The 25,917-nt window shown below is 42.8% G+C and overlaps 1 protein-coding gene across 3 annotated transcripts in view; it reads left to right on the top strand.

Annotated features, from left to right (window-relative positions):
• GSK3B (glycogen synthase kinase 3 beta) overlaps window positions 1-22,610 on the top strand; it is a 156,925-nt gene extending 134,315 nt beyond the window's left edge. The window contains exons 9-12 of one of the 3 annotated variants that reach the window (XM_062595129.1): window positions 5,172-5,210; window positions 7,633-7,819; window positions 13,921-14,019; window positions 21,876-22,610. In XM_062595129.1, coding sequence (XP_062451113.1) covers window positions 5,172-5,210; window positions 7,633-7,819; window positions 13,921-14,019; window positions 21,876-21,943 — 393 coding nt within the window. In that variant the 3' untranslated portion in view covers window positions 21,944-22,610. The other 2 variants (XM_062595146.1, XM_062595138.1) reach the window with 2 other exon arrangements.
• The last annotated feature ends 3,307 nt before the right edge of the window (window positions 22,611-25,917 follow it).

Below are 25,917 nucleotides of genomic sequence, written 5' to 3' on the forward strand. Positions count from 1 at the left end.
ATAAGATTTCAGACTCTAACTCATATTCCTTCTGGCACTTCTCCAAAGCAATTGGCTGCTCCTGGTTACAGGTTGAGTGTTGTGGGGAACCACAGTCATGTATTACAGAGTAGCCTTGTATTTTGTCTTTGAAATTCTTTTTTTTTCAAGAAATACAGTGAAGAATTATAAAATATTTGGCAAATGCTTTAGTCTAAGTGTCTTGTGAGTGAGAGAGAGAGAGAGAGAGTATGTGTGTACATACATTTTGTATATGTTTTACCATACTAATCGCTGGTCCTTGAATGTTGTATTTTTTTTTTCTATATTAGTGGCAAGTAATCTTGCCTTCTTCCCCTCACCCTGGTATTGGGATATAGGATCTAGTCTCTCTCACGAGCATTTTTTTGCGCCCTCCAGAAAGAGTTTTTTGTCTTCATCCCTGATCTATTCCTGCTCTCCTGATTCTTGTGTGGGTTTTAAGCAGATTGTTTTGCTTGTAAAGCTTCCAAGTGACTCTCATACTGTAGATTTGAGGAAGAATACCAAACAGTAGAATGGATAAATACACAACTCATTTTGTCACTTCTAATTTTGGCTGATGACAAAAGAAAATGAAAAATTCTTTCATCAGAAATCTAAAAAGTATACTTACATTAGAATTACAGTTAAAAATTCTTTCTGAGATTGAGTCCTCACCCTTTTGTAGGGATACAGAGGTACAATGGAGACTGGATATTTCTTTGGGTGCAGTTTCATAGTTGGTTTAAATTTGTCATGAAGTGGGGTCTGCCCTCCTCCTCCCGGCTGCATATTTCTGTTGCCTCCCTTGTGCATTAACATTTGTATTGTTACAAAAGTCTCCTGAAGAACACTAATATTCAGGATCTAGATCAACTTGCTTATCTGGCTGACTGTTCAGCCCCCACTGCATGTATTTGGGCAAGAGAACAGAGCAGATCTGCGTGGCCAGGAGGAAGGCAGAGCCATCTGTCCCAGCATGGGGTGCAGGTGATTTATGCTGACTGCGAAACTGTATTCTTTCTTCTTTCTGAAGAGTCAGGCTATCCTGGTTTTCACTTGATGTGTAATGACTTTGCTAGAAAAGAATGAAAATAGCTCTGCTGGAGACTTTAAAAAAAAGGAAAAAAAAAAAAGCAAGTTGAAGTTTACCGGCTCCTTTTCTAGGAGCAGTGATTTTTGATGGAATAAATCTCTTATTTCTACCTAATGCATGAGAACAGAAGCCAGGTTTATTGGGTGATAAATTGCCTGTCTCTGCCCAGTTTGAATGCAGTAAAGACAGTACTGCTTAACAATAAATAAGTGAGCATTCCTATAATATTAAGACGTGACTTGCATCAATGCATATACAGAAAGCAAACAATAACTTTGACATGTCTTCTGCAATGTACTGGCTGTTTTGTCATCACATTGCAACGTGTCTGTCCAAGCTGTTGAGACTGTCCTGTCAAGGCTTAGATCTTTTGCAGAGGTGGATTTTTGGGGTTCTCTCCGAGAAGAAAGGGAGTTTTTTGTTGTGCTTAGCTCTGTTGCCTTACTTTAGAGCTTCATAGATGCAGACCATGCACAGGATAACAAATTTTAGTTCATTCTGTTTTCACCAAGTACTCAATGGATGTATCCCAGTAACAAGTGTGTGGTCTCAACAAGATGTAGCTTTGGAGACAGGTTTCTGGTTCTGTTCCCAGTTCTCTCTTGGCTCATTTGTGAGCCGCTTAACCCTTCTGTCTTTATTTCATTTTCCCTATCTATGTAAATGCCACCTGCCAGGGATTTTTATGACTGGCAAAGCATTTTCTATTTCTGTAATACTTTTTAGAAAAATGGAGGGGATGGTCTGGATTTAATCAGAGAGAAAAATGGGGGGTTTATATACATCTTAAAATTACTCCCAATAACAGTGCCTCTCTCGTTTTAATCTTTATTTGTATCATGTGAGTTTAATGTGCTTCAAAATAGCAAAATAAAGTACTTAGGAAACCTGTTCTGAAGTTTTCAAACTATTGAAGCAAGATTTATTCCAAGGGCAAAGCTTCAACCTTAGCTTAGTGTTACCTTGTGTCAGGTGAAGCTTAGTACTAACATTGCTGTCTTGCATGTGTTTCTTCATTTTCCTTTTTTGTTTATGAATGTGTCTTGTTTACCATAAAGCTTATCATGTTAAACTTAATGTGATTGAGATATTGCTTGATGTCCTAAAGTAGCGGCAGTTGTATTGTGTGATTGTATTTAAGAAGAATTGTTTTAAGAGTCATGTCTTAGGTCTGACGATTTTGATCACTGATAAAACAGTGTGAGCTTTTGGTTGAAGGGAGGAGCTTTCTCTGTTACCTAATATTGAAGCATTTGCAAAGAGACTTGATTACCCTCCTTCCCAGTCTGGGGCATGTGCTGTCAAAAATGTGCGTACAAACTGAAAGGAGATGTGCCCAGACCGTCAGCCTGAATCGGTGGTGTGGGTGGTTCTTGGCAAAATAGGAGTCTCTGAAGCTGGTGAGGAAATTTTTAACTGCGGTGTCATAAACTTGATGTGTTAGCAACAGATGTCATTTTAATAAACCTCTGCTCTCTTAGGGAGTGCAGCATGCAAACAGCATTCACCATCTGCATGCGAAATGCTCTGTGGTGAATAGCATGAAGTAATGTCTTTTAATACCCACCGGGTAGAAGAGCACCTTGGTGCAACACTGTGAAGCTTTGGTGCTTAATTAGACTAAGAAGGCAGATCTCCGTGATGTGCATGAAAAGTCTGGTCTGAGAATGACAATGAATGAAAGTCAGACCAGCCATTCTGCTAAAACAATACTTAGCCCTTACCCCGTGTGGTTTTATTTGAGAACTGAATGCTGATGTGAGCTTAGCAAAAGAAGAGTATCCCGGACTTTCTATTCTTTCTTTCGCTTTATGATGCAGAAAAAATTTCAAATTCAGAAAGGCCAATAGAAACTATTTTAATTAAGAAGTTAAAATGCAAATACTCTGCTCATGTACCAAAACTTTGCCTAAATTCAGGTCATTTGGGTAGGGGAAGAGCATGGCATACTGGAGATGTTTAAACCTGACAGTTGTTTCCAAAAAATGTTGAAGACGGTGGTAGTTGCTGAAAAATGAGAGACTTGCATTAAAAAAGTCACACTGATAGCAGCATAGTTTCGAAAGGAGAAAGGAGGTGCATTTGGCCTTGCCATCTAGCTGCTACAGTCTGTTAGCATTCGAGCATCGCCAGCGTGCCTGAACACGGAAAGGACTTGCAGCGTCCCTCAGCTTTGCGGTGAGGTATAGATTCATTGGGATCTGGGGTGAGGGAGAATGATTCAAAAAAAAAGAAAGAAAGAAAAAGAAAGAAAGAAAGAAGTTGTGGTTTTGGATGAGTCAGCATTTCCATTTTACGTGATCATTCAGAGATTTTTGACCCTCATCCAAAAAACAGCAGCCTGGGTCTCAGCCTGAAATTCATTTGCTTTGCAGAAACAAAAGGTTTTGAGTTATGCAAGTGCAAATTTTTCTTGACGGATATTGGATGTAAAGACTTTATTTTGCATTTGTTTATCTCCAAAACAGGTTCATTTTTTTAAATGAAAACTTGAGCCTTCAGTCCCTTGTGTGGGCAAATAGCCTTACAAAAGGTCTTGTTTCATTTTAGAAAAATGAATTGCTGCGCAGGTGGGGTAGTATTTGATTGCTTTAAAAGTTCCTGTCAGTGTTTTATTTTTGTTTTTGTTTGTGGACTTGCTGTGCATTTTGCCCGGCCATATTTAGTCTGCATACTAAATGTTAGTCTGCCCAAATACTTTACTTTGTGCACTTAGCTTTTTTTTTTTTTTCCTTTTTTTAATTTCTCCTTTTTTTATTTCCTTTTTTTCTTCTTTTTTTTTCCCTTTTGCTTTCACCCAGATATATTTTAGACTGAGATAGACTTCGCTCCGATGGGCCGGATTTTAGTCCGTGCACTAAATTTTAGTCCGCAGACTAAAAAGAATCCGCGGATTATTGACTAAAAGCGATTCCCTCACTGAGAACTACACTGCAGACGAAACCCTCGCTGAAACAGAAAATCGAGGGGGGCTCACAGCGAAGGGTGAGTCCTGCCGCCTGTCCTCCGGCGCCTTGGGCCCGAGCGAGCGCCGACGGCAGGCCGCCTTCGTGGCGGTGCCGCCTCGGGCTGCGGCGAACTGTCGCGCCCTTCGCCCGCGGCTGCGACCGTCCCTCGCCCTCGGCGTTTTAAAGCGCCGCTGCAGCCTCTCGTGTAGTTCTCGGTGGGCGAATTGGGCAGGATTTCTGGTGGAACTGCGTTGAATTAGGAGAGCTAAAAGACAGGATTTTCGCTTTATTTATTTATTTATTTATTATTTATTAGTGCGTTGTTCAAACGCGGGGGGGGAGGCAAATTGAGAGAAAAATTGAAAAAAAAAAAAGTCAAGGGTGCGACGGTATGAGGAGGAAAAACGCTAGAGAGAAATTAAGGCCATACCCGCATTCCTGAGGTGGTCTGTCCAGTTCCTGAAGCATCGTAAAGCGATCACGTCAGCCAGCAAAATCCATTGGTGGGGAAGTCAATCCAGAATGGAGAATAATCCGCGGTGGCCTGATGCACTCGTAGCTCACGCAAATTAAAAGCAGCCAAATTCAAAATACGGATTTTTATTTTCTCTACAGCACAAATTATAAATTGTTAGGGGTTTGGTTTTTTCTGGAGGAAAAAATAAAAGAGTTTACGCTGTGTCTCTGGGAAAGGTTGACAGGTGGGATGCACCTCTGGAGACAAACTGATTTGGCCTCAATGTCTGTGGACATATATATCCAGGACCAAGGAATGAAAAATCTTTATGATGGGGATTTCAATTATCCTTTTAGTTCGAGTTAGAGTTTTGATTTCAATTTTTTTTATTTTTTTAGTAAATGCACTGGCATTGGAACATAAATTTAATATAGAAATGTTTCTATACTATGCCTCACCATTGCACAATCAATTTTTTGGCATACACTGTGGTGAAGTTGGACTTGCTGCTATGGAGACTGATGTTTAAAGTTTCTGATTGTATAAACATTTTCTATGTCCCCCACACCATGGATTTCTTATAATATTGGATATATTTTTCCTTGCTGGACTATTCTCTTTTGGATTGACTCCCCCTGTTTGGATTATTTCACTGCATTATCATCTTTAGGACTCGTCAGGAACAGGACATTTCACCTCAGGAGTACGGGTATGTACTTAAACGTTTTTTCAAACTATTAGGCCTAGTCTTGAAAAAAGGCGAGAGAAATGCTAGAAGTGGAAAGTCGGAGTTCAGATAGCGTCCTTGAGGCAGCGGCCAGGTGAATGTGTTAACGCAAGGCGGTAAAGATCAGCCGGGCATAGATCTTTAACTCACTTCAGGTTTTAATCACCACTTAGGCGGGGGGAGGATGTGTGAGGGTTGGGTTTTTTGGTTTTACTTATTTTATTATTTTCCTTCCCTGGTTCTGAAACGGGGTAGACTAAAGTACTTGCCTACTTTGAGCGACAAATTTTTGAGTCCAAATGCAGACTGAGCAGTTTTCAAGCCGAATTTAAGGAAGAGATGTTAGGGTTTCCCTGAGTTGAAAATGAAGATTTTTACGGAGTGGACAAACAAGGATCCTCCTTTTACAGGCGGCAGGTCCGTGACTCTGCCTAATAATTTGCTCAAGATAAGCACTTGTTGTCTTCGCCTCAGAGAGATGGAGGAAAAAAAAGGCTTTTGTTTGTTTGTTTTTTAATCTGCGTAGCAACTGCAATATGAGCTGTCCTGAGGGGGGAAAAACACAGCTAAGAATAAAGTATTTTCCTTGCACGCTGTGGTAAATCAGGCCTGGTCAAACACCAGTGAAAAAAGGTATAAGGAAAAGACCTCGGTAGTTTTACCTCAGGGTAAAAATCAAGCAACTGTGCTTCTGTGTTTTTTTTTTTTACCCCAAGACACATTCAGTTATGCTAGTTAGCACGAGGTACAAATTGGAAGGGTTTTTTGTTTTGTTTTGTTTTAGAATTGGAGCCAGTCTTTCATTTTGTTACGGTCAGGCTGTGACTTGGGAGTCGGACGCTTGGGTCCCCCTTGTGTTGTGGTCACTAATCCGGACTCTGGAGGCGACGGGTCTCGGCACCGAAGAGAAAAGCGGCTGCTGCCGCCGCTCCGTGGGAAAGCGCGCGTGGCGCCGGGCCGCGGCCCGAGCTCCCTGCCAGCAGCGCCCGCAGCAAGCGTGGCCGCGGCGTCGAGCGAAAGCCGTTGCTTTCGTGATTCCGGCTCTCGTGCTAAACTTCCTCCTTCGCTTTGTCCTGCAACAAGCCGGCATGAGAAATAAGCGCTGCTCCTTCGGTACTTGGCTCGTCGACTCCACGAGTCGGGATTCGCTGCCACCCGAGTTAGCGCAGAATGCCTTAGACCTAACTCAGGGCCTCCTGAGCTGGCTGGGCACCAAGGGGAGAAAACTTCCGTTTCTGGAAAAAGTAGCCTTGGTGTTCATGAGAGCATATGTGTCTTTTGGTTTAAAACTTACTTACCACAGTGCCTATGCAAGTTCCCAGTCTGCACTTAGTTAGCATGTCGCGCACTAATTTTGCTCCTTGGTGCTGTGTGGTTTGGGCTCACCTGCACTGGTGCAAAAGCACTTTGGGGATTAGCTCAATTTTTATCAACAATGCTGACATTGAAATTTAACACCCTCACCGCCCCCCACGCCCTTTCCCCCAGCCTGTATTTCCCCTGTAACGCAGTGAGAGTGCGGTGCTCGAAGAGGCTGCCTAGGTCATGTACATGATTAACTTGCATTTTGCTTTTGATGTATTGAGAGAGGAAGGTTGGGGGTGTGATTTGGGGTGTGTAAAGCTATTCTTGGAGGTTTGAAATACAGCTTCAGCAAAGAACTGCTGTGAACTCCATGTTGTAATCGCTCAAGGTAAAAAAAAAGGGGGGGGGGGGAAATCTGTTGGGGGAAACAGTTGGTTCTCTTGACACAACTTTCAGCTGTCCTTACAAACACCAAATGTGCAGGAGTTATCCCAATAAATTTGTGGGAATGACTTGCCAGAATAAGGTCAAGGAAGGAGTAACTTGCAAATTAGAGCCAGACATTTCCTGCACCCCACCCTTGCTTTCCTTGTTGTTCTCCAAAGTTGAGCAGCAGCCTCCATAGCAACAATCTGACCTGCCTGCTTGCAAAAGTCAGTGTTAGCAAGGCTTCGTCCACTAGCAAAAAAATATATAGCGAGGCCCTATTCAAATTTTACATCCAGTGAATCCTGCTCATTTGAACCTTTCTGCCCCCCACCTCACTCCACCCCATATGCATGGCTGATAGCACCTATGTGTTTGTCATGGTTTTTTGAATGAGTTTCCCCCTTCGTTCTTCAAGTTGTTTTTCTGAGTGCGCTCTCATGAAGTCTTCTTGCTGGCATTGCACCTTCACTTGAGTGCAAGTCTTTGCAATTAACCCTTTCTCAACCCCAGGAGCTGTATTTTCCCATCATCACTGGAGACATTTTGATTACAGACATCAAGTTGTTCCAACCTGTTGGGCAGTGAGAGGTTTAATTGCTCTGACTTGCTTCTGATCGGTAAAGAATAGAAACGTACCCAGATAACCTGTTTCTTCTTGCTTGTTTTTCAGGTCTTCCGGCCCCGCACTCCACCAGAAGCAATTGCGCTATGTAGCCGTCTGTTGGAGTACACCCCCACTGCCCGCCTGACTCCTCTGGAGGCATGCGCGCACTCTTTCTTCGATGAACTACGGGACCCAAACGTCAAGTTACCAAATGGGCGAGAGAAACCTGCACTCTTCAATTTCACCACTCAAGGTAGTCTGTGAGCATTGAAGATCCGTTCTTTGGGAAGAAGCATCCCAAAGATGATGTGATGATGAATGTTGCCTGTAATGCAAGTGTCAGTCCCTCAAAAGTAAAAATCTCCGAGCAGGACTAAGGATATTAAAGAGTTGTAAAACCAGTCATCCAACTCAAAAATAGACAGGAAGGGAGACTTGGAGAAATGAGCTGTGGAATTTTCAGATGCATAGTGCTTTTGATTTGAATTTAGTCTAGGTGTCTGATTGGACAAATAATTTATGTTTGCAATTTAGTGTTTGCAAGCCAGTTGATGGTTCTATGTAAAATACCACAGTCAGTGGACCATGGAGATTAAATTATCATTTTGAAGATGATCCTGCGCCTTCATAGCTGAAACACCATAGCAAGGAGTAATGCATACCACAGTTGGCAAAGGAAGTTTGTAATGTTGCTGCCCATTTTGGTTCTGGAAGTAAGATAAATTACAAAGGCCTTGGTGTCTAGATTTATGCGCTGCACAGTTCATATGGCTTTATCTTGACTCAGTAATATAGAAACTGAAAAAATAATAAACAGCTTTTTTATTTGAAGCCAAACCGGTACCAGATTTTAAAACCATTCATGTATTCTTTCACAGAAGTCAGAAATGTAAAGCTAATATCCCTGTAGAGCAGTTTTGTCTGGCAAGATAGAGAACTCAAGAAGTAGGGAGTACAAATTTGCTAGTAATTAGCCTTACAGCACTTTTTTTTTAAAGTAATTAACTCCCACTTCTCACCTTTTGTGTGAGAATAGATATAGGTGCATTTGCTGTTGGAAGTCTAAAACACCTTTTGGTTCAGTTAGCTTCAGTTTAATTTTTCAGACTCGTACATGCGGTGCCCATCTGCCAGAAGTGAAATAGAACACTGAACATAGGAGCCATTTTCTTTAATAATAGTAGCTAAAAAAGTAACTGCAGCTAAGTTGTTTCTATGCAAAGTAGTATTTAACCTGCCTGAGCATGAACTTTGTAACTGGTTTTGAATCACTGTCTTGCAGGAAGCAAATATACATTAATACATGTTTTAAAATTTTCAGGGCATACACAGCTTGAAAAATTCTTTTTTTTTTTTTTTATTAGTTTTAGTAAGGCACTCTCACTTGAGAGAAAGCTTGGAGCGGTTAGTGTTTTTAGTAGACTAGCCAAACTGTGCCAACAGTGTCTCCCAGCATTGCACAGGTGTTGCTAGCATTGTGGAAACAGCCTGTGCTTTCAGGTCACTGTCCCCTGTGCTGGTTCCTACATCTGGTATGAATTTAACAATTATATTAAAGATCCTACCATGCTATACTATTCAAGAATTGCCCTTTTTTCCCCCCCACTCTAAGGCCACCTCCAGTAGTGAGGATGGTTTTGATCTCAGTATATTAATATAGTTTCATTCTCTATTCCTTTTAAATGTATTTAGTATTAATTGTTTTTTAGCATGAGGCCCATGTACTACATGAAAACAAGTTTTTTTTAAAAAAAGCCTTGAAAGCTCAACAGTGAGTTCTTTTAAAACTTTGTAGAGGAAAGCAGATGTCTGTTTATCAGGAATGCATCTCTGATTTCTCAAGGCAGTGCAGGAGCTGCTGGATAAACTACCCTAATCCTCAGGAAGATTTGTAGCTCCTATTTTGTCATCCTTCAACCCTCAGTGAAGTGTTATCTTTGCACATCCACCTAGAGGACTGATGTGCTCTCCCCTTGCACACTGACTTATGGGTATGGTAAGAGAAATTGGTTCCAGCAGAGGAAGTTCCTTCAAATTCAGTAAGGTTTCTGTTACTGGCAGATGCCAGTTTTAGTACCTAAAAGGGAACGCAGGACAAAGGCTGGCCATTAATGCATTTTGAAATAAGCTCTGTTGCAGATCAGCAGCCAAACTCAAAAAATAACCAGAGTTTTTAAAAACATACAAACAAAAAAAGAACTAAGTGCTCAGCTCAATGATTTTAGTACCTTTGTGATCAGTAAATGTGTAGTGGTAAGTCTTGTGTTGGCAGCAGTCCTGATTATGCCCTCAAGATATGCAAGGACCTTCTTGTCCTCCTGTGACTATTGGGAAACCCTAGCACATTAGCCTGATTGCACAGATCCCTGTTGAATTTGCCAGTCCAGAGCAGAAATCACAACTGAGAAGTAGATCAGGTCACTGAAAATCAGATGTGGCAATAACATCATCTTTGGTAATTTGGAAGTAATGAAAGATGCCCTTCTGTTTTGAATGGCATGTTTTTATTGGGCAGTATGAATTTTTAAAGTGTTTTATTTGGCTATATCCAGTTTTCTGACATGCATAAAGTACAAGGTAGCTGCAGGAGGCTTGAAGGCAAAACTGTTAGAAAAAACAACAGAAATCTGGTCATGATGTATTAGACTGATTTTCAGAAATAATCTAAGCATCGTGCCAAACCTGCTGATCTGGACAGTGGTGCTGTTCAGACAGAATCTGGAAAAAAGTGATGAGAGTATATACGAGATAAAGATCATAGTTTCTGACTGACTGCTAGTACTAGTCTTGGAGCGTATAGATGCTTACTTTATTGTAGAGGTGAGATTTGTTGAAGAGAGCTTTATCTGGTTATTCTTATTCTTGCCCGTAAGTTTATCTTAATATTTAAGCCAACTTAAGCCAACCCCAGCTGACTGGGGTTTGAAAAAACGCTTTTTTTTTTACCCCCTCCAAGAAGCTATTTCTAGTAGTCAGAGCGCTGCATCTCAGTGACTTCTAGACCTGCAGCACAGCTGAACAGAAAGCAATTTTCTCGTAGAAGCTAAATTTTCAAACAATCTGTAAAATGACTGCCATTTGCTAAACATTTTATAGCAGGTCAGTGATTGTGCTGGATCCCAAAATGTCACTGTTGTGCCATGTTAGCCGTTAGTGAATAAAATTCTTGCGTGATTCAGCACTTCGAATGGGATACTGTGCTGCTTGATGGTAAACACTACTTAGCTATTGTGTATTTTAATCAGTTAAGCATAAGGATGACTTGTGTTTTTTTTAACTATAAAAACTTTCATTTCTAACCTTTTTCAGTCTGACAGAAAACCTTAGTGCAACCATTTGATTGCCATCTAGCTTTTCTTTTTTCTTTTTTTTTTTTTTTTTTAACAGAATATTTCTGCTTAGAGCAAGTACAAGGGGGCAAGAAAGGAAAACTATGAAACTTGTGCTGATTCCAGCAGTCTTCTAGGTTGAGGAGAAACTACTGGAATAACTTCAGTTGCATGGAAAGCTGGTTATTTTGCCAAAGCAAATATGATACAAAACTAATTTTCCAGTGGATTCTGGAAGTATTGAAATATCTAGCATAATTATACTGGAAATGAGCACTGAACTATTTATCAACACAAAATATTACATTGCTTTTGGGGAATGAACTGAAAATAATCTGGTATCCTGGTAAAACTGCAGTGTTTAATTCCTTACTGGAGATGTAAACTGTCTGCAAAAGTCATGACTGGGTCAGGAGAAAGCCAAAGTTGTTCCCCAGGCTGACATGAATGGGAGTGGACTATAGTAAATGGCTTGGGACAGCTGCTGTGTTCTCATCATAGTATTAGAAACTTCATGGGAAATGCTGCGGGAAGATACTGTCATCAAGGCAATATTGGTTGTATTAGCACACAACACTGAATTTGAAGTTTGATTTAGATAAACAAGCCACAATTCAGCAGTTTGTTCAAATACTGGGTTGAAAATTACAGAGAACAGTGGTGCTCAGTACTTCAAGTGGTCTGCAGATACTGTAGAGCAAGCCTTTTCCTCAATATTGAGACATGTGATCCTCCCAGATGTAACAGCCACAAAGATAAAGAAGAATGAAAAATTGAAACAAGTTGTAAAGCAAAGCTCTTATTAAACTTCAGCCAAAAGAGCTCAATTTACTTTGGTTGTTTCTTGTCCAAATTGATCTGCTCCTTTAAAGCAAGCACCATTCGGAGCATACTGAATTTAAGAAACTTCTTACCGAGAAAGACAGTGTGAGATTTCTAAAGAAGCGGACAATGTTAGCCTTCTAGTCTCTATGCACATTCTTTATGGTAGCTTCAGAGAAACATTTGTGCTTGCCTTAAAAAAAACCAAAAAAACATAAATGTGAAGCTGATGCTGTGAAAGGAGTATTCTGACAATATTATGTGAAAGCATAGGAAGAATCATAATGAAGATCAAAGTATCATTGCAACAATACTGTTCTGTCAGAGCAAGAGCTGCTTTGACCCTGGGAATCTGGCTACAGTGGTGCAGTCAGTATATAGCTTAGCACCAAAAGGTAGCAAATGTTATTTTCTTTCCTTGACATTCTAGCTCTGCTTTTCTTTGGGTAGTGGTCCCATATTATTGCCAATAATGAGCAGATTGTATGTGGATAAGAAACTGTAGGAAAGAATGAGATAAGCAGCAGATTCCCTACAATAGATTTGAGAAATAGCTTTGGAGACAACACTAAAGGAACAACGTTCTCTAATACAGAGCAGCTAATAGGCAAGACAGAACCAGCATTAAAATACAGGTTTATCACTGGTACTCAATTTTGACTCTGGAGAGGACATACTTCAGTTTGTTTTTCTGTAAAATGGAGGCTGTATTTGTTTCTGTTAAAAATGTGAGGGCAAGTATTTGTACAAATGCTGTGAGTATTGAAGTTTTTCTGGAAGGACTGAGTGTGGTTAGATGTGAATGTAGTGTTACCAGACTGGTTCGATAGGTTGCTGATAATGTAGTTACTTCTGTTTGATTCTAGACTGGAACTTGTATTCATAAGTGCTGAAATACAGTCTCAAAATAAGTGTTAATAAGGGACTTGTAAGCAGGTGAGAGCCTTCCCCATCTTGCCTTTCCAGCAGTTCTTATTAATACTTCCAAAGTTAACTTTAAGGAGAGAAAAAAAAAATCAAATAGACAACTGATGCTTTTAGGCCCTAAATTTAAATTTAAAGAAAAACAATACGCTCTTAAAAATGAATCCAAGTAATTAGTGAAGGCTATGTACAAAACCACTCACGACATGGTTTGGATTTTTTTTTCTTTTTCAGCCCTTTCTATCTGGAGGTCTTATGTTAAAATATGTCTGTTTTCATGTCTCACCCAGATGACCTCTGGAGCTCCAAAAGTTTTCAGTCTCCTCCTTCCCAGAGTTGGCCGTTCACATCCTTTTCACTGGATGTTGCTTTCTCAAGAGACAGTTGCTCCCATTCCTGCAATGAGCAGGACTTGGCTTGTCGTGGCTCTGTCCCACCTTCTGGGAGGCACTAAGCACTCTTGAAAGAGTGCCAGAAGATTGTCATTTGTTGGCCCAGTCAGCCTTGCCCCATTATATACTAAGTTTTTAATCTTCCTGCGCTTGTGGTAAAGATGCCTGTTTCTCATTATGATACATGTTGAAGCTATATTTGGAGCCTAAAAGACATGACTCTCTTTCTTCAGCTGATGTCTTCAGAAAGAATGGTTGTATTATTTTGTTGTCTATTTAAATTACCCAGCAAACCAACTCCATTTGCCTTTCCCTGTGCTTTTAAAGGAGATGCCGTCTCTCCTTGGCCTCAGGGAGGTCACCCTGAGATTGGACTTGGGTTCCTGGAAAGTGAAGCTTGAGTGAGCCAAAGAACTGAATCCCTGAAGCTCTTGGAGCAGCTGTGGCGGCTGCCTGCTTGCTGAACCAGTGTCTGAAGCAGCACCACCGTTGTTATCAGCCTTCTCTTTCAGGCTGATTGCAAGTGGGTTTGCGAAGGGAATCTTTCTGATTCTCAAAGGGAAATAGCATTTTTTTTCAGGCTGTTTCCAAGGAACAGGCTCGATTGGTTCTTTGCTAGCTCCCAAGCCACTTTCTTTTCCTAAGAAATAATTCCTGTTTATCACTACTTGTAGTTTTGACAGTCTTGCTCTGGAGGCTTCCTTGCCAAATATCACTGTGGTTTCCTCTTGCTTGTAGGCAAAGAAGAAAATGTAACGTGACCTTCGGCTGCGCGGGCATGCATTTCGTCCGAGGTTACAGTTACTGAGGAAACCCGAGGAGTTAAACCTGCATGCGGGGTTCTTGATGATGATGAGCTAACTCTGTTTGTTCCCCCTCCCCTCCAGAACTGTCAAGTAACCCATCTCTGGCTTCGATCCTCATCCCTGCTCATGCCCGGAATCAAGCAGCTGCTTCCACCCCTACAAATGCTACAGCAGCTTCAGGTGAGAACATGCCCCCGCCTGCCTGCCTCCTCCCTCTCTCTTCTCCCTCGCTTCCTCTCCAGTCACGTCCCCTCTCTTACCCGCCTGTGAGTCACGGAGACCCTTGAGGGTAAAGGGGGGAAGCAAAGAAGGAAGGGTTCATCGCAGCTTCCTTGTATACTTGTTAGATTAGCTGCAGCCACTTGGGCTGCACTGATGAAAATCCTAGGCTAGGTCATTTAGAGTCCATGTTCTGATGTAGGCTTTGTCACTCAGACTTTCACTATAAAAAAAACAAAACAAAACAAAAAAACAAACAAACTTGCTTGTTTTCTAATGATCCTTGTGAATTGGTTTGCACCTAATTTCTTAGCTCTCAGCAAGTCTGAGATAAATACCGACTTTGTTAAGCATGGGTGAGTTTGTGATGGCTCAGAAGAAAAGAAATGGCCGTATCAGTAAACATAGCCTCTGTGGAGCGTGGATGGAGGGATTTTTTTCCCCGTCATGAAAGGCATTAGTGTTTACAAAAGTGTTGCAGGGAGCTCAGTGTTAGTGTGCTCACTACCTCATCTATGTAGCTGCAGTTGCTTGCTCCCGAGTTTGCTCATGTCACCTTTGGGCACGAGGTAGATGCTTTGGGGTTTTATCCAGCACTGAGCGACTTTCTTCTCTGTCTCTCTCTCTCTCGTTTCTGTCAGAAACCTTTTAAAAGCTCACTGTTGGCCAGTGGCCACACCATATTGTGTTAGGTTTCTAATGAGAGCTTGAAAGCTGAGCAATATCATTTGGGAGACTCCCGAAGAAAATCCCAGGTGCTGCAGGATGTGGCAGAGGTGGGTCGGTAGTACGTGGCACTCTTGCTCTGAGTCAGTCCTGAGTCAGCACACTAGCGGGCTGTCCCGGGGCCTGGGCAACCAAAGGCAAACTAAAATGGGTGGGGTTGTATCCGTATCTTGTATGCACATCAGTCCTGCTTGCAGAGGGCTGTGACTCCCTTTGGAGGCCCAGGGTGCTTAGTCAGTGGAAGACAACTGACTGAGGAGAAACTCTATTATAAAGGTATTCCTGAAGCAGGCAGGAAAGCGTTCACAGGTTGATCTGTCAAAAAATAACCTGGATTGTGATGTGCTCGTTGTAGCCTCTAACCAGCGCTGTACGGAAACATTTTGGTAGTCCAGGTCAGATGGACACAACAAGCTTCAAGAATTAAGCTTCTATCTGAAAAACTAGTACCAACAGAAAAAAAGATGTAGCCTGTGCAATTTATGTGCTCTGAATTTAGGAGAAAAGCAAATTAATGGTTTTAAAACTTAGTGTATTTGTTTTGAACTCTTGGCAGCATTTTGCAAATAGTCATGTTCTCTGTTTCCCTTTTACGTACATCTGTTGCTCAACAGCAGGATTGAGGAGGAAAAAAACAGACAAAAGTAGTAAAAATGATTGAAGAACTACAAAATAAAAGCATTGAAAATAATTTTAAGTCCTCTCAAAAATACTGTTTTAGTTAGTGTCCTTTTTGTGTCCTTCTGAGGAGCTCTCTTTTCCCAGGTGCAACAGCCTTAAGGAATGAATTGGCTTAAGAGAAGTCTCTTTTCACCCAGCACCTTCCAAGAGTTCATGTGAGGGAAAGACACATTAGGCTAAGTCCTTCGTATAAACAGTATTAAAAAAAAAGCCTTATTGATGTCAACATTTTTAATCCATCTGTTAGCAGCCACTGTATTGCCAAGTTTGGACCTCTTATTCCTAGTTCAAAAACAAACCAAAAAAAAAAAAAGCTTGCAACTTGGAAAGCACTTGTGAAATTAAGCTCAGTAGTGGATAGTTCGCGATTTTGGATTTCTGCTGCACAGCTGTTCTGCTAAACTTGGAGCCGGTCCTTTGTAATTTCTTAGGTGATTGGGGTTCTCACGGCAGGCAACAGGAATTCCATCAAAGTTGTGACTTTAGGATTATATCCTGTATGAGATTATGTTAATCTGTTTTGCTTTGCATGCTGATGCTGCACTTGGCAACAGAATTTCTTAGAGTGGATCCTGTCTTCCCTACACCCTGCCCATCCCAATAAAATCCTAATTCTTAAATAACACTTAAAGCAGCACTGGAGTAATGCTGCCACCTAACACAGGGCAAGTTGATAGATGATGCTTTTCTGCCAAATGTTTGCTCTTGTGAATGAGCAGTGCAAGTACAAAAGCTGCTTTTCCGGTGGTGATGACACAGCAAAACATAGATCTCAAAGCAATTAAAAGGGCAAAACTATAATCTGCTTCAGTAGTGTGTTACTTTTGTCTCCCTTTAGCAAATAGAAGTGATACTGAAGTTCATGTGTCTGCTGCTGTGTTCAGAACAGTCGACCTGCTCCGTAAGCTCGAGGCACAGGCACTTGCACTGGAGTGTGCAGCTCCATCACGGCAGGTGGCCCAGCGAGGCCTTTTTTACCAGCCTATTGGTCATTTACTCAGTTTTCTTAGCTGTCACGTTGCTCCACAGCAATGTCAGGATTTCGGCTTTGTGACCAGGTATAAAATACTGCTGCTTATCATGCACCTTTTTCGTATACAAAGCCGGGTCAGGAGTAGAGAATAGCCAGAAAAATAGTATCTGTTTGTCCCAAGTCTAGCGAAGTAATGTTTGTTGAGAGAGGTAGCAGCAGTGTTGAGATGGAGAGACTGACTTTTCAACATACTACCTAAACAGACCAGATTTCGTCCAGCCAGCAATACTAGCCCATAAGCTAATGAGCGTATAACATGCTGCAGATCTGCACAGCTTTTTTTCTTTGTGCCTTTTAAGAGAGAGTTTCTTTTAGCTTTCTTTCCATTTATATGACTTCATAAAAAGGCTTCTGTAATAATACTGTCCCCTTATGTGCGTAATGCATTAAAAAACAGAAAGGTTGCATATTGGCGCCAGATTCGACTTAGTTCTGTGGATTTCACAATCAGTTTTTTTGTCCAGTTTCTCTAGCATTTATTGAGGCCATGAATATACCCAATATACAGATGGTATTATGGATATAATTGTAATCATAGCCAGCATTTAATTTTCATCCTGATCTAACCCAGCTTAGCATCTGGATTGGCGCAGTTTACACCAGAGGAGATTCTTCTCTTTGTTTTTGTGAATGTGTTTCCTGCATTACTTAAATGGTGATATCTTTGCAAATTGAATTTTTCGTATGACTGCTTCACCTGCACTTTGCCTGTTGATCAATCCTTCCAAAGAGTTACTTTAACAACACAAGGTACATGGCTCCCTTTTAAAACCCACAGAAGTACGTATGTTCAAGCCAAAATTACAATGTTTAAAAGTTATCTGAAGTGGGTAATAGTTATTAACTGGTAGATGTACAGTGGTGGTTTCAATAGCTCAATGCAATGTTCATCCTGGGATCCTGCTGTTATGTGCAGGGGAATTACTCTATTTAATTTTTGAGTGTTAAAAAATGTTTGTTGTAAATTCCCTCTTCTCTTGAGGCGTAAAGATGAACTCACTGCGCTAAAGGAAGCTGGCTTTGCAGTGGGAGTGTGAAGCCTGGCTGCACTGGAGTTAGTAAATTCAACCAAATGCGACAAATTCTCTGTGACGTGGTGGTGTGTCTAAAGTCAAGTGGAAGAAAAGCAAGAGGGGAATTAGGAGTTCATACTTGAAATGCTGTGATAGTGTTCTGTGAATTATGCCAGCCGTTGATAAAAATGCCAGTGCAGCTTTATTCACGCGGATGCTGACTGGATCTAGCTGGAGGAGGAGGATGGTTTCATCGCCACACAGCCTCAGCATGCGAGGTGGGAGCGTGCACACCGGGTTGGATGCCTGTCTGTGTGTGTGGCTACATGTTTTTCTTCTTAGATCAGCCAGCAGCAGTAGTTACCTGTCCGCTAGTCAGTGTTAGGTTGGGAAAAGTGTAGCTGCCATCTGCAGGGGAGTCATGCCCACAGGGAACGCTGGGGTCATTTTCTTACACATCCTGCTGTGTTGATCCCTGCTAATCCCAAATGAGATTGTGTGCCTGAACTTTCAGCAACAAAACAGCTTAGATTAAAATTAATATTACCTGCCGATGTGGGGCAGTTAAAAAGACACCAGTACTCTGTAAAATAAGGCTTAGTGCATATATAGTATTCCCACTGAAAGAATTTTGAAAGACTTTAATTCTTTATCTAGGAGAGAGGGCCAAGCACTTTGCTTGTGCTTCTGCAAGCTCAGCACAGAGATGAGTCCGTGACAGTCATAGGAATAAACCTTGGCCATTTCTGCCTTGCCAGTTTTGCTCTCGAGGCCTGAATTCCTACAGCCAGAGACATGATAGGAAGAGTGGGCTTTTCTGCTTCCCCTTGTGTCCTTGGTTGTCCTGTGAGGACCCTCAGACTTGCGGTCTGTTTCTCCGCATTCCTCTGCAGATGAGCAGTGCAGTCTGTCAGCAGTACAAGTCCAGCGAGCTGTTGCCCTGGTTAGCGGGAATGGGCTTGCTTAGGCAGAGCTGCCATCTGGCTTTCTCCAACCAAAAACCTTCCCTTTCATTTCCAGTGGCTTTCTCGGGAGTGCTAGGTGCCCTGCCGGGAGGCAGGGGCATTCCTTGAGCGGAGAAGCTGAACTGAAAGAGATCCTACAGGGAGGAGAGACAACTTCCCATTGATTTGCCTCTCCCTTTGAAAGTAGTTTTAGACGTGACCAATGCTTCAGCCCCGACGTGACTTCTCTCCCCACACATGCAGAGGTGTCAGGTGGCAGTTCACAGCAATGAATCAGATGAAGCTCAAGCCGCAGGCCGCGGCAGCAGTCTGTTGCAGGTGTCTGTCCCGTAGCAGACAGCTCCATGTCAGCTGGGAGGCTTCACTTCCAAACACCGCTTCCATGCGAGCACAGGCGATTGCTTAGCAAAGCAGATGTTTTAGCAACATCTGCTGAAGGCCTAGATTTTCTTCTCTTGTGTGCAAGTACCAATTCCTCGTGGTGGGAAGGAGTAACCAAATGTCCAGAGACCGTGATATTCCAGTTACACTTTTTCCAGCATGCAGGCAAAGAAACATTGGAATAAGCCCCTTTTTTTGTTTCTTAAATGTGCTGTTGATGGGGAGGCAGAGAACAAGCTAGAATGGGAAAATACTTCATTTTCTTGCAGGTTCCAAGCCAATACAATCTAAAGCAAACTCCATGCTCTGTCCCAGCTTGAGTAGACTTCTATATATTATTGTGAAAGCCCCATGTAAATAGGTTTGGGCCATGTCACCATGTTTAATTCCTTTCTTATCATGCAGAGTATATATTTCTCAGGAGCTCTCCTATCAGAATGATGACAGAAAAGGAGCATAGGTTACCTGAGATGGCCTCCCCTCCCCCTCTTTTCTTTTTTCTTTCTTTTTTTCTTTTTTTTTTTGCTTTACCTCTGCTTAATAGCAAAGTAGTGATAATGGTTTCAGCCTCTGCTGTGTTCAAGAATAGATGATGAAAAGGCATATTTCATTTCAGCAGATGAAATACAAGCACTTTCTGTACACGCACAGAGAAATTCTCTGCCAACTGTGCAGGCTCCAACTGGACCATTCGCATCAGGCATGCAGATGTTGCATTCACTAGTTAGCATTTATCCTTACATGAAAATCGATCCGAAACAGGCACAGTGAGGGTTTTAAGTATGGAAACTATTAGCCGTCTGGCTGGGGCACTTGGGGGTTCTGTGATCTTTGGTCCGCATGCGTGTGTGATATGGGAGTAGCTCCTTCAGGGCAACTTTCCTTGTAGGAGAGTCTGTCTCTCCTGTGCAAGCCTGGCTTTCCAAATCACGTTGGTACTGTCAGTGCCTTGACTGCACAAGCTGGCTTTATTGTGGTATTTGAGGGTGGGGAAGGGGAGTAGGGAGGGTGAAAATATTGGGGGGAGAGAGTGGGAAACACTTTTCCAGAATAAGTCATCTGGCATCCTCTGCACACAGGAGAATTTCCCTTTCCTCCCACATCCTACTCGTGGCATTTCCTTTTCAAGTAGACATCATCCTCTCTTCCCACTTGTCCCTTCTAGTCCTGGATGCTGCTGTTTGTTTGAATTCCTTTTTATCTATTTTCTTGCACTTTTTTGTTGTCTCTATATATAGTTACTTAATTTATTGCTCACCCAGTGCTAGCTTCTCCATTTATTTCATTGCCTATTGCTTTTGGCAGTGCTTCCAAGGATGGTCAGTTCAGCATAGCTAGAGAAGAAAGGGATTTCCTTAACAGGTGAATGTAGAGCATTGCCTGGCTGCGTTGCTTAGCAAGCTCTCCTGCGCTGGGGAAGTCTTATTACACCCCCACCATCATGCAGTTTTAATTTGTCCAGCCTATTACTTATGTTAGTTTTACCGTCTTTCAGCTTGATGTGAGGAAATTGTCTTTTGTGAGCCCTTTTCCCTGTCTCTTTAGTGTGCTGTTTGCCCAGTCCGCCCCTTTCTTTACTGAGATAATGTGACGTTTTTTTCCCCCTGCTGCAGTGCTGATAGCTTTGCAGTTAACCTTACTTGAAGAGGAAGCATGCGTGGTGGTCTCTTGTAGGAAAACCTCACTTAGTATCTTAGTATCTTTTCTCCAGCATTTATTCTGTTGAGTATTTCATATCTTTAACTTTTCATCTACTTTACTTTTTGCAATTGTGTTAATGGGCTACTGTATATGATGGTTCCTGATAAAAACAATGCCTTCCCCCCCCACCCCAGACCAATTCTTCTTATGTTAAGAAAGAAAGATTTTTAGGGAAAACAGCAAATGCATAGGGTTAATTGGCCATCGTATTGTTCTGTTTTTCTCAGTACGTGAATATTTATTAACAGCTTGGTTCTTATTTTACTCTACTCCCAGCCTTATTGCAAGCCTGCCGTGTTTTGTTGGAGCGTTCTTAAACACTTAGTAACAAACCGGCTGAGACTCTCCAAGGGCCTTTGCGCGTTAGCATGAAGCCTCTCCTTGGTTAATCAACTCTCTGTCACAGACTGAAGCAGGTCTGCTTTTCCGTTGTACGGCAAATGAGAACATAGTGGCAATCAGTCTCCTGTCGATATCTCTTTGCAAACTCTGCGTGTGTTTCCTTGGACTGTCCTTTGACACGTGCCCTTGCTCCTGTGAATCCCTCTCTGTGGAGCACTGTCTCTCTCAGAAAAGAGGTGGTGTTTCAGATTATTTGCTACAGAGAACTGATCCTCTAACAATGTTGAATGCTTTTGTAAACCTCGTTACTGGCTTCAGGCCTCAATGGTAATCTGCTTCAGCAGCTCAGGGGGTGGCAGATCCAACTTTGGTTGAGCAACACAGAATAAAGCAGTAGACTTGAAAGATGTTTTCTGAGGCAAGTGCACGAATTGCACATTAACAGACAAGCTGTTTCTGCCGGGGAAGCAGGCTTGTGGCTCTCGTTGTCTATGCCCGTTCGCATGACTAAAAGATGGCCTTCTTACATGATGCCCTGAGAGTATAAAAGTTCAGCACCAATGCAAAACCATGTAGTGGTCAGGGATATTTATGTATTAGCTTTGATGATGCTGTTGTACCTTGTCTTGCAGTTAGAGTTACTGGCATGTGTCATGGGCTCCTGGCACACTGCAGTGTGTGCATTTTAGGTTCAAAATCTGCTCAGTTCCAGCAGTTCCAGCCTGCAGCCCTCAGCCTTTGAAACTGGCTTTTTGCAGCACCTTGGTCCTGCTTAATGATCATCTTCCCACCCTCTCCCCAGACTGACTTGTGCCATCCGCACCCCTTGAGACTGGGAGAACACTCTAACAGAATCAGTGCATTGGTGGGGCTTGTGGGTTTCCTTGTGTGGTAAATGTCATCACTGTTGTTCCAAATGTCTGTATTTTGGAGGTAATATTGGTTTTCTCCCTTCCTCTTGCCTGTCATTTGCAGATGTTAATGCAGGAGAACGAGTTCAGACCAATAGTGTAGCTACAGCATCAGCCTCCAACTCCACCTGAACCGGTACCAAGCAGCCAGCTGCACAGGAAAAATCACCAGTAATTTGAGTCTTGCTCAGCAACACTGGTCACATTTGGAAAGAAAATTAAAAAGAGGAAAAAAAAACCAACAAACCAACCAACCTGTTCATTTTAGTGTTCAATTTTTTATTATTATTATTGTTGTTCTTATTTAACCTTGTAAAATAGCTATAAATACAAACCAGTTTCATTGTATTCTCACTTTGCAGGGTGTCCGGGGCAGGGGACTAGGTGGGGGGAGTAGGGAAAGCGGAGCAATACAACACACCAATGTCTCTCCCCTCGACAATCTCTTCATGTTGGAAGTTTGCTGTCGTGTACTTCAGAACCAGGACTCTTGCCTCATACCCCCTCCACAACCGAAGGAAGGAAGAAAAAAAAAAAAAGCGAAACAAAAGAAAACCCACCCCCAAACCTCATTCTCTGCTGAAGTTCTTTTTTTTAACCTCTTTTTTTATTTTCTTTTTAAGTGAAGTTTCAGACTTTGATGTAGTGCACAGCTTGAATTTGGTCAGGAGCTTAGCAGGGGTCATTCGGCGGAGCTCAGCGTTCCTCGTAAGCGAATCCATATCCTAGGATGTCTGAAGAACTGCCCTGGCTCAGCAAGGGCAGAGGGCGACGTGGTAGGAAAATAGGTTGCCTGGGGTTGGGGCGGGGAGGGAGGGGGGTTATCGTGTGTCTAAGGCTTGAACCGCTAGTGGACGACTTTCATTTTCGGGGGGGGGGGGGGGGGGGAAGGGGAATCAGTGCTAGCAACGAAGAAACTTGCAGCTTCATTATGGGAAAAGCCTGTCAGGTGGGCTCTATATAATATAATACACACACATGCACGAAGGCGAGAGGTAGCGCTACAGGAGCAGCTCGTTTGCTTTGCCCCAGCCCCTGCCCCTCGTGTCAGGGCCCTGCGGAGGAGCCCAGCGGGCAGGAGGAGACGGCCGCTGCCTCTGGCCTTCGGCAGAGGGGAGCGGACAACCAAAATCCTCTGGGGGGGAGGGTGGGCGGGAGCCCAGCTGGGCTCGGAAAGGGGGTTGGGGGAAAGTGACCGCTGTGAAAGCATTTTTGCGGTTTCCCGGTTTGAACAGGCTTCCCTTTCCAAAGGTGCATACAGGAAAAGGACACCAGGGTTTATAATGTGAACTGTAACAGTCTACTGGTTTCTTTTGTAATATTTTTTTTTTAACTGCAGTTTTAACTTGCAGAATGCCACAGTCTATGATAGTTCTAATTTTAAATCCGCAGCTAGAATCTGTATTTAATTTCATCTTTTTTAACCTCCTGCTTTTTTGATCTCTATTTATTGATGCGTGTCACAGTTGCCATTATGTTTTTACATTGGTAGAATATTAATAAAATACACATCAGAGTGCTACCAACAGTAATTTGTACCTGCTGACTTGTAGGAAAGCTGGCTATATATGAGTGTGTGTGTGTGTGTATATTATATAAATACATACATGTATACATAGATACAATATTGCTTTTTTATTTTGTCTACGATCTCAAAACAGTCTGATTGAAGCATGAGATGAATGTTTGTTCTAGTCCATCTGTTCAGGGTTTGAGGTTTATCCCTGTAGCGGTGAGTGGTGTAAGAATCAAAGTCCGTGTTTCTGAAGTCAAAGCAATATTCCTTGGGAAAGGGTCAGGTGAGGGATAGGATACAGCTGCGATAGAGAAGTAGCCTTTGGAGACCTGATCTTGTCGCATACTCGAGGTCGGTGTCCGCTTGGGCCTTACACTCATTCAGAGAAACTCTAGTCACCTTGGTGCTTATGAGCTGCTATTTCGCCTGTGGAGGTTTAAGGCCGTCACTTGGTTTTCTGACACGTATGGAGCTTCGCGCGGCCCAGGAGGAGCCGGCCGCAGCGGCTTGGGCGAACGCGGCCGCTGCAGGGCAGCAGGGGTTTTGCTCGTGAGCTCAAGCGCGTTTCCTCTTGCACGTCCTGTCCCGTTTGTGTGGGATTTTGAAACTGTCTCTTAGCAGCAGCCCGGGAGCGGATAAAAGCCGCTTGCCTTCTCCATCCTGCTGGATAAACGGTGCGTTTGGGGGAGGGAGGAGCTGTGTCAAGAGGTGAGCGAACCCCTACCGCGAAACTCGTACGCCCTTACTTCCACCTCTCACCAGCCTGCTGTTGGACAGAAGCAGAAGTTTTAAAGCAACTCTAGTTCGGTTCTGGCTGATTATAGAGGAAAACGCACCTACGTTTTAAAAACGCACGGCTTCCAAAATCCGGATACACAGCACAGCGAAAAGGCCTGGGAAGCCCCTTAAGGGAAGAGCTCGGCCAGCCTGCGTCCCGCCAGGTAAGTCACGGGGCTCGGCTGAGCCGCTGCTGCAGACCCGTGCGGGAGGCTCCAGCAGCAGGACAGGGGCAGGGTATGGGGCTGCTTCCCAGACGACACCGCTGAAGCACTGGCTGTAGATGCTCTTCTTTGGAGGCAGTAAATTACCGTTTTATTATTAAAAAAGTAATAATAATAACAAAGAATTGCTGCTTGTTCTAGGAAATGTGGCTTTTTTCTCTTTACCTTTTCATTTAAGACTGGTGGAGGAGAGTTAAGAGCTTTTTCTCGCTGATTTTGTGGATGTGCAGGCGTCTGTGTGTCTCGTGCGTGTGTTAGGTGGGGGGTGGGTCGAGGGGGGCCCGGTGGTTTTATTTTTTTTCAAGGATCATGGCAGGATCACAAACTCTTTTATACAAGTTAGATCCAGGTCTTTGAATAACCTTTTTTGTAAATAAGAAAAAAAAAGAACAAAAAAACAAAGCTCCTCACCAAATTCAAGCTTGTACATTATTATTTTTGGTTGTTTTTAAATTTTGAGTTTTATTGTTTTGTATGTAAATATGTGGACCCAGGAACTGTTATTAATGAGCAAAAAGTTACCGTTCAGGGCAGTGATTCTGTTTAATAATCAGACAAAATGTAGACGAGCTTTTTAAAGCCATATAGTTTTAACTCTGTACAGTAGGTACCGGCCTGTATTATTGTAACAATAACTCTAGCGATGTATAGTGTATCTATATAGTTTGGAGTGCCTTCGCTTCCATGATTTCTTGGATTTTATTTCCCTTTTTTTTCCTCCTTTATTAACGACGTCTCCCACACGAAACCGCATCTTTGCTCCCCTGCTTTCTAACTCTTTGAGTGCTGTAAGGTTTCAGTGATACCATGATCAGTAGTTGGAAATGAGAGGAAACCGCGTTTGTAACTCATTTCATTCGAGCCGTGGCTTTGCTCTGGGTGTCTCGAAGTTGCCCGTCCTGCCCTGTCGTCCCCCACTAGCAGTGCCTGGTCGCGTCTCCCACTTGCCCTCTGTCGCAGCGAGTAGCCCCGTGGCTAGCAGCTAGGTTTGACTTTGCTCGTCTGTCCCCAGTCCCTGCGCCCAGACGGCTGCAGAAGAGCAGCTTCCACCAGCCTCAGTTTTTTGCCCGCTCCCTCCTGCCGCGCCGGAGCAGACGGGGCTTTGCAAAACTAAGGGAAAAACAGGATCCTTTTTAGGAGGAAACCCTGCGTATTGTCCAGTGATGGCTGCGCTCAAAGCTCTTTGGCTGTGGACGGCTGGCACAGGGGGAGCCGGGGCGTTACTGTGAAATACCAGAGCGTTTTTTCCCAACAAGGAGACTTCTCTTTCTCTTTGCCCCTTTCCCCCCACGCTGCTCCCCAAAGTCATTTTTATTTTCTTAAGATGATAAGTTTAACATTACTCTTAATTTTTTTGTGCCCAGCACGAAGGCCTTGTTTCTAAAACTAGTTTGCTTGTGTTTACTACCTTGTTAGTATTCCACATAAGATTGTCTTGAATGGGAAAACACTTAACTCTTTACCAAACCAAAGGTTGCTGTTTTATTTTGGAGCATCTTGTGTTCATTCCAGTGAAGCAGAGGCTGCACTTTCTTTCTGGTAACACGAAGGTCAGCGATGTCAAACTGTTTTTGACAGTCCACTCAGAA

The sequence above is a fragment of the Rhea pennata genome, chromosome 1 (genome assembly GCF_028389875.1).
Source record: "Rhea pennata isolate bPtePen1 chromosome 1, bPtePen1.pri, whole genome shotgun sequence".
In the NCBI taxonomy this organism is placed as follows: Eukaryota; Metazoa; Chordata; class Aves; order Rheiformes; family Rheidae; genus Rhea; species Rhea pennata.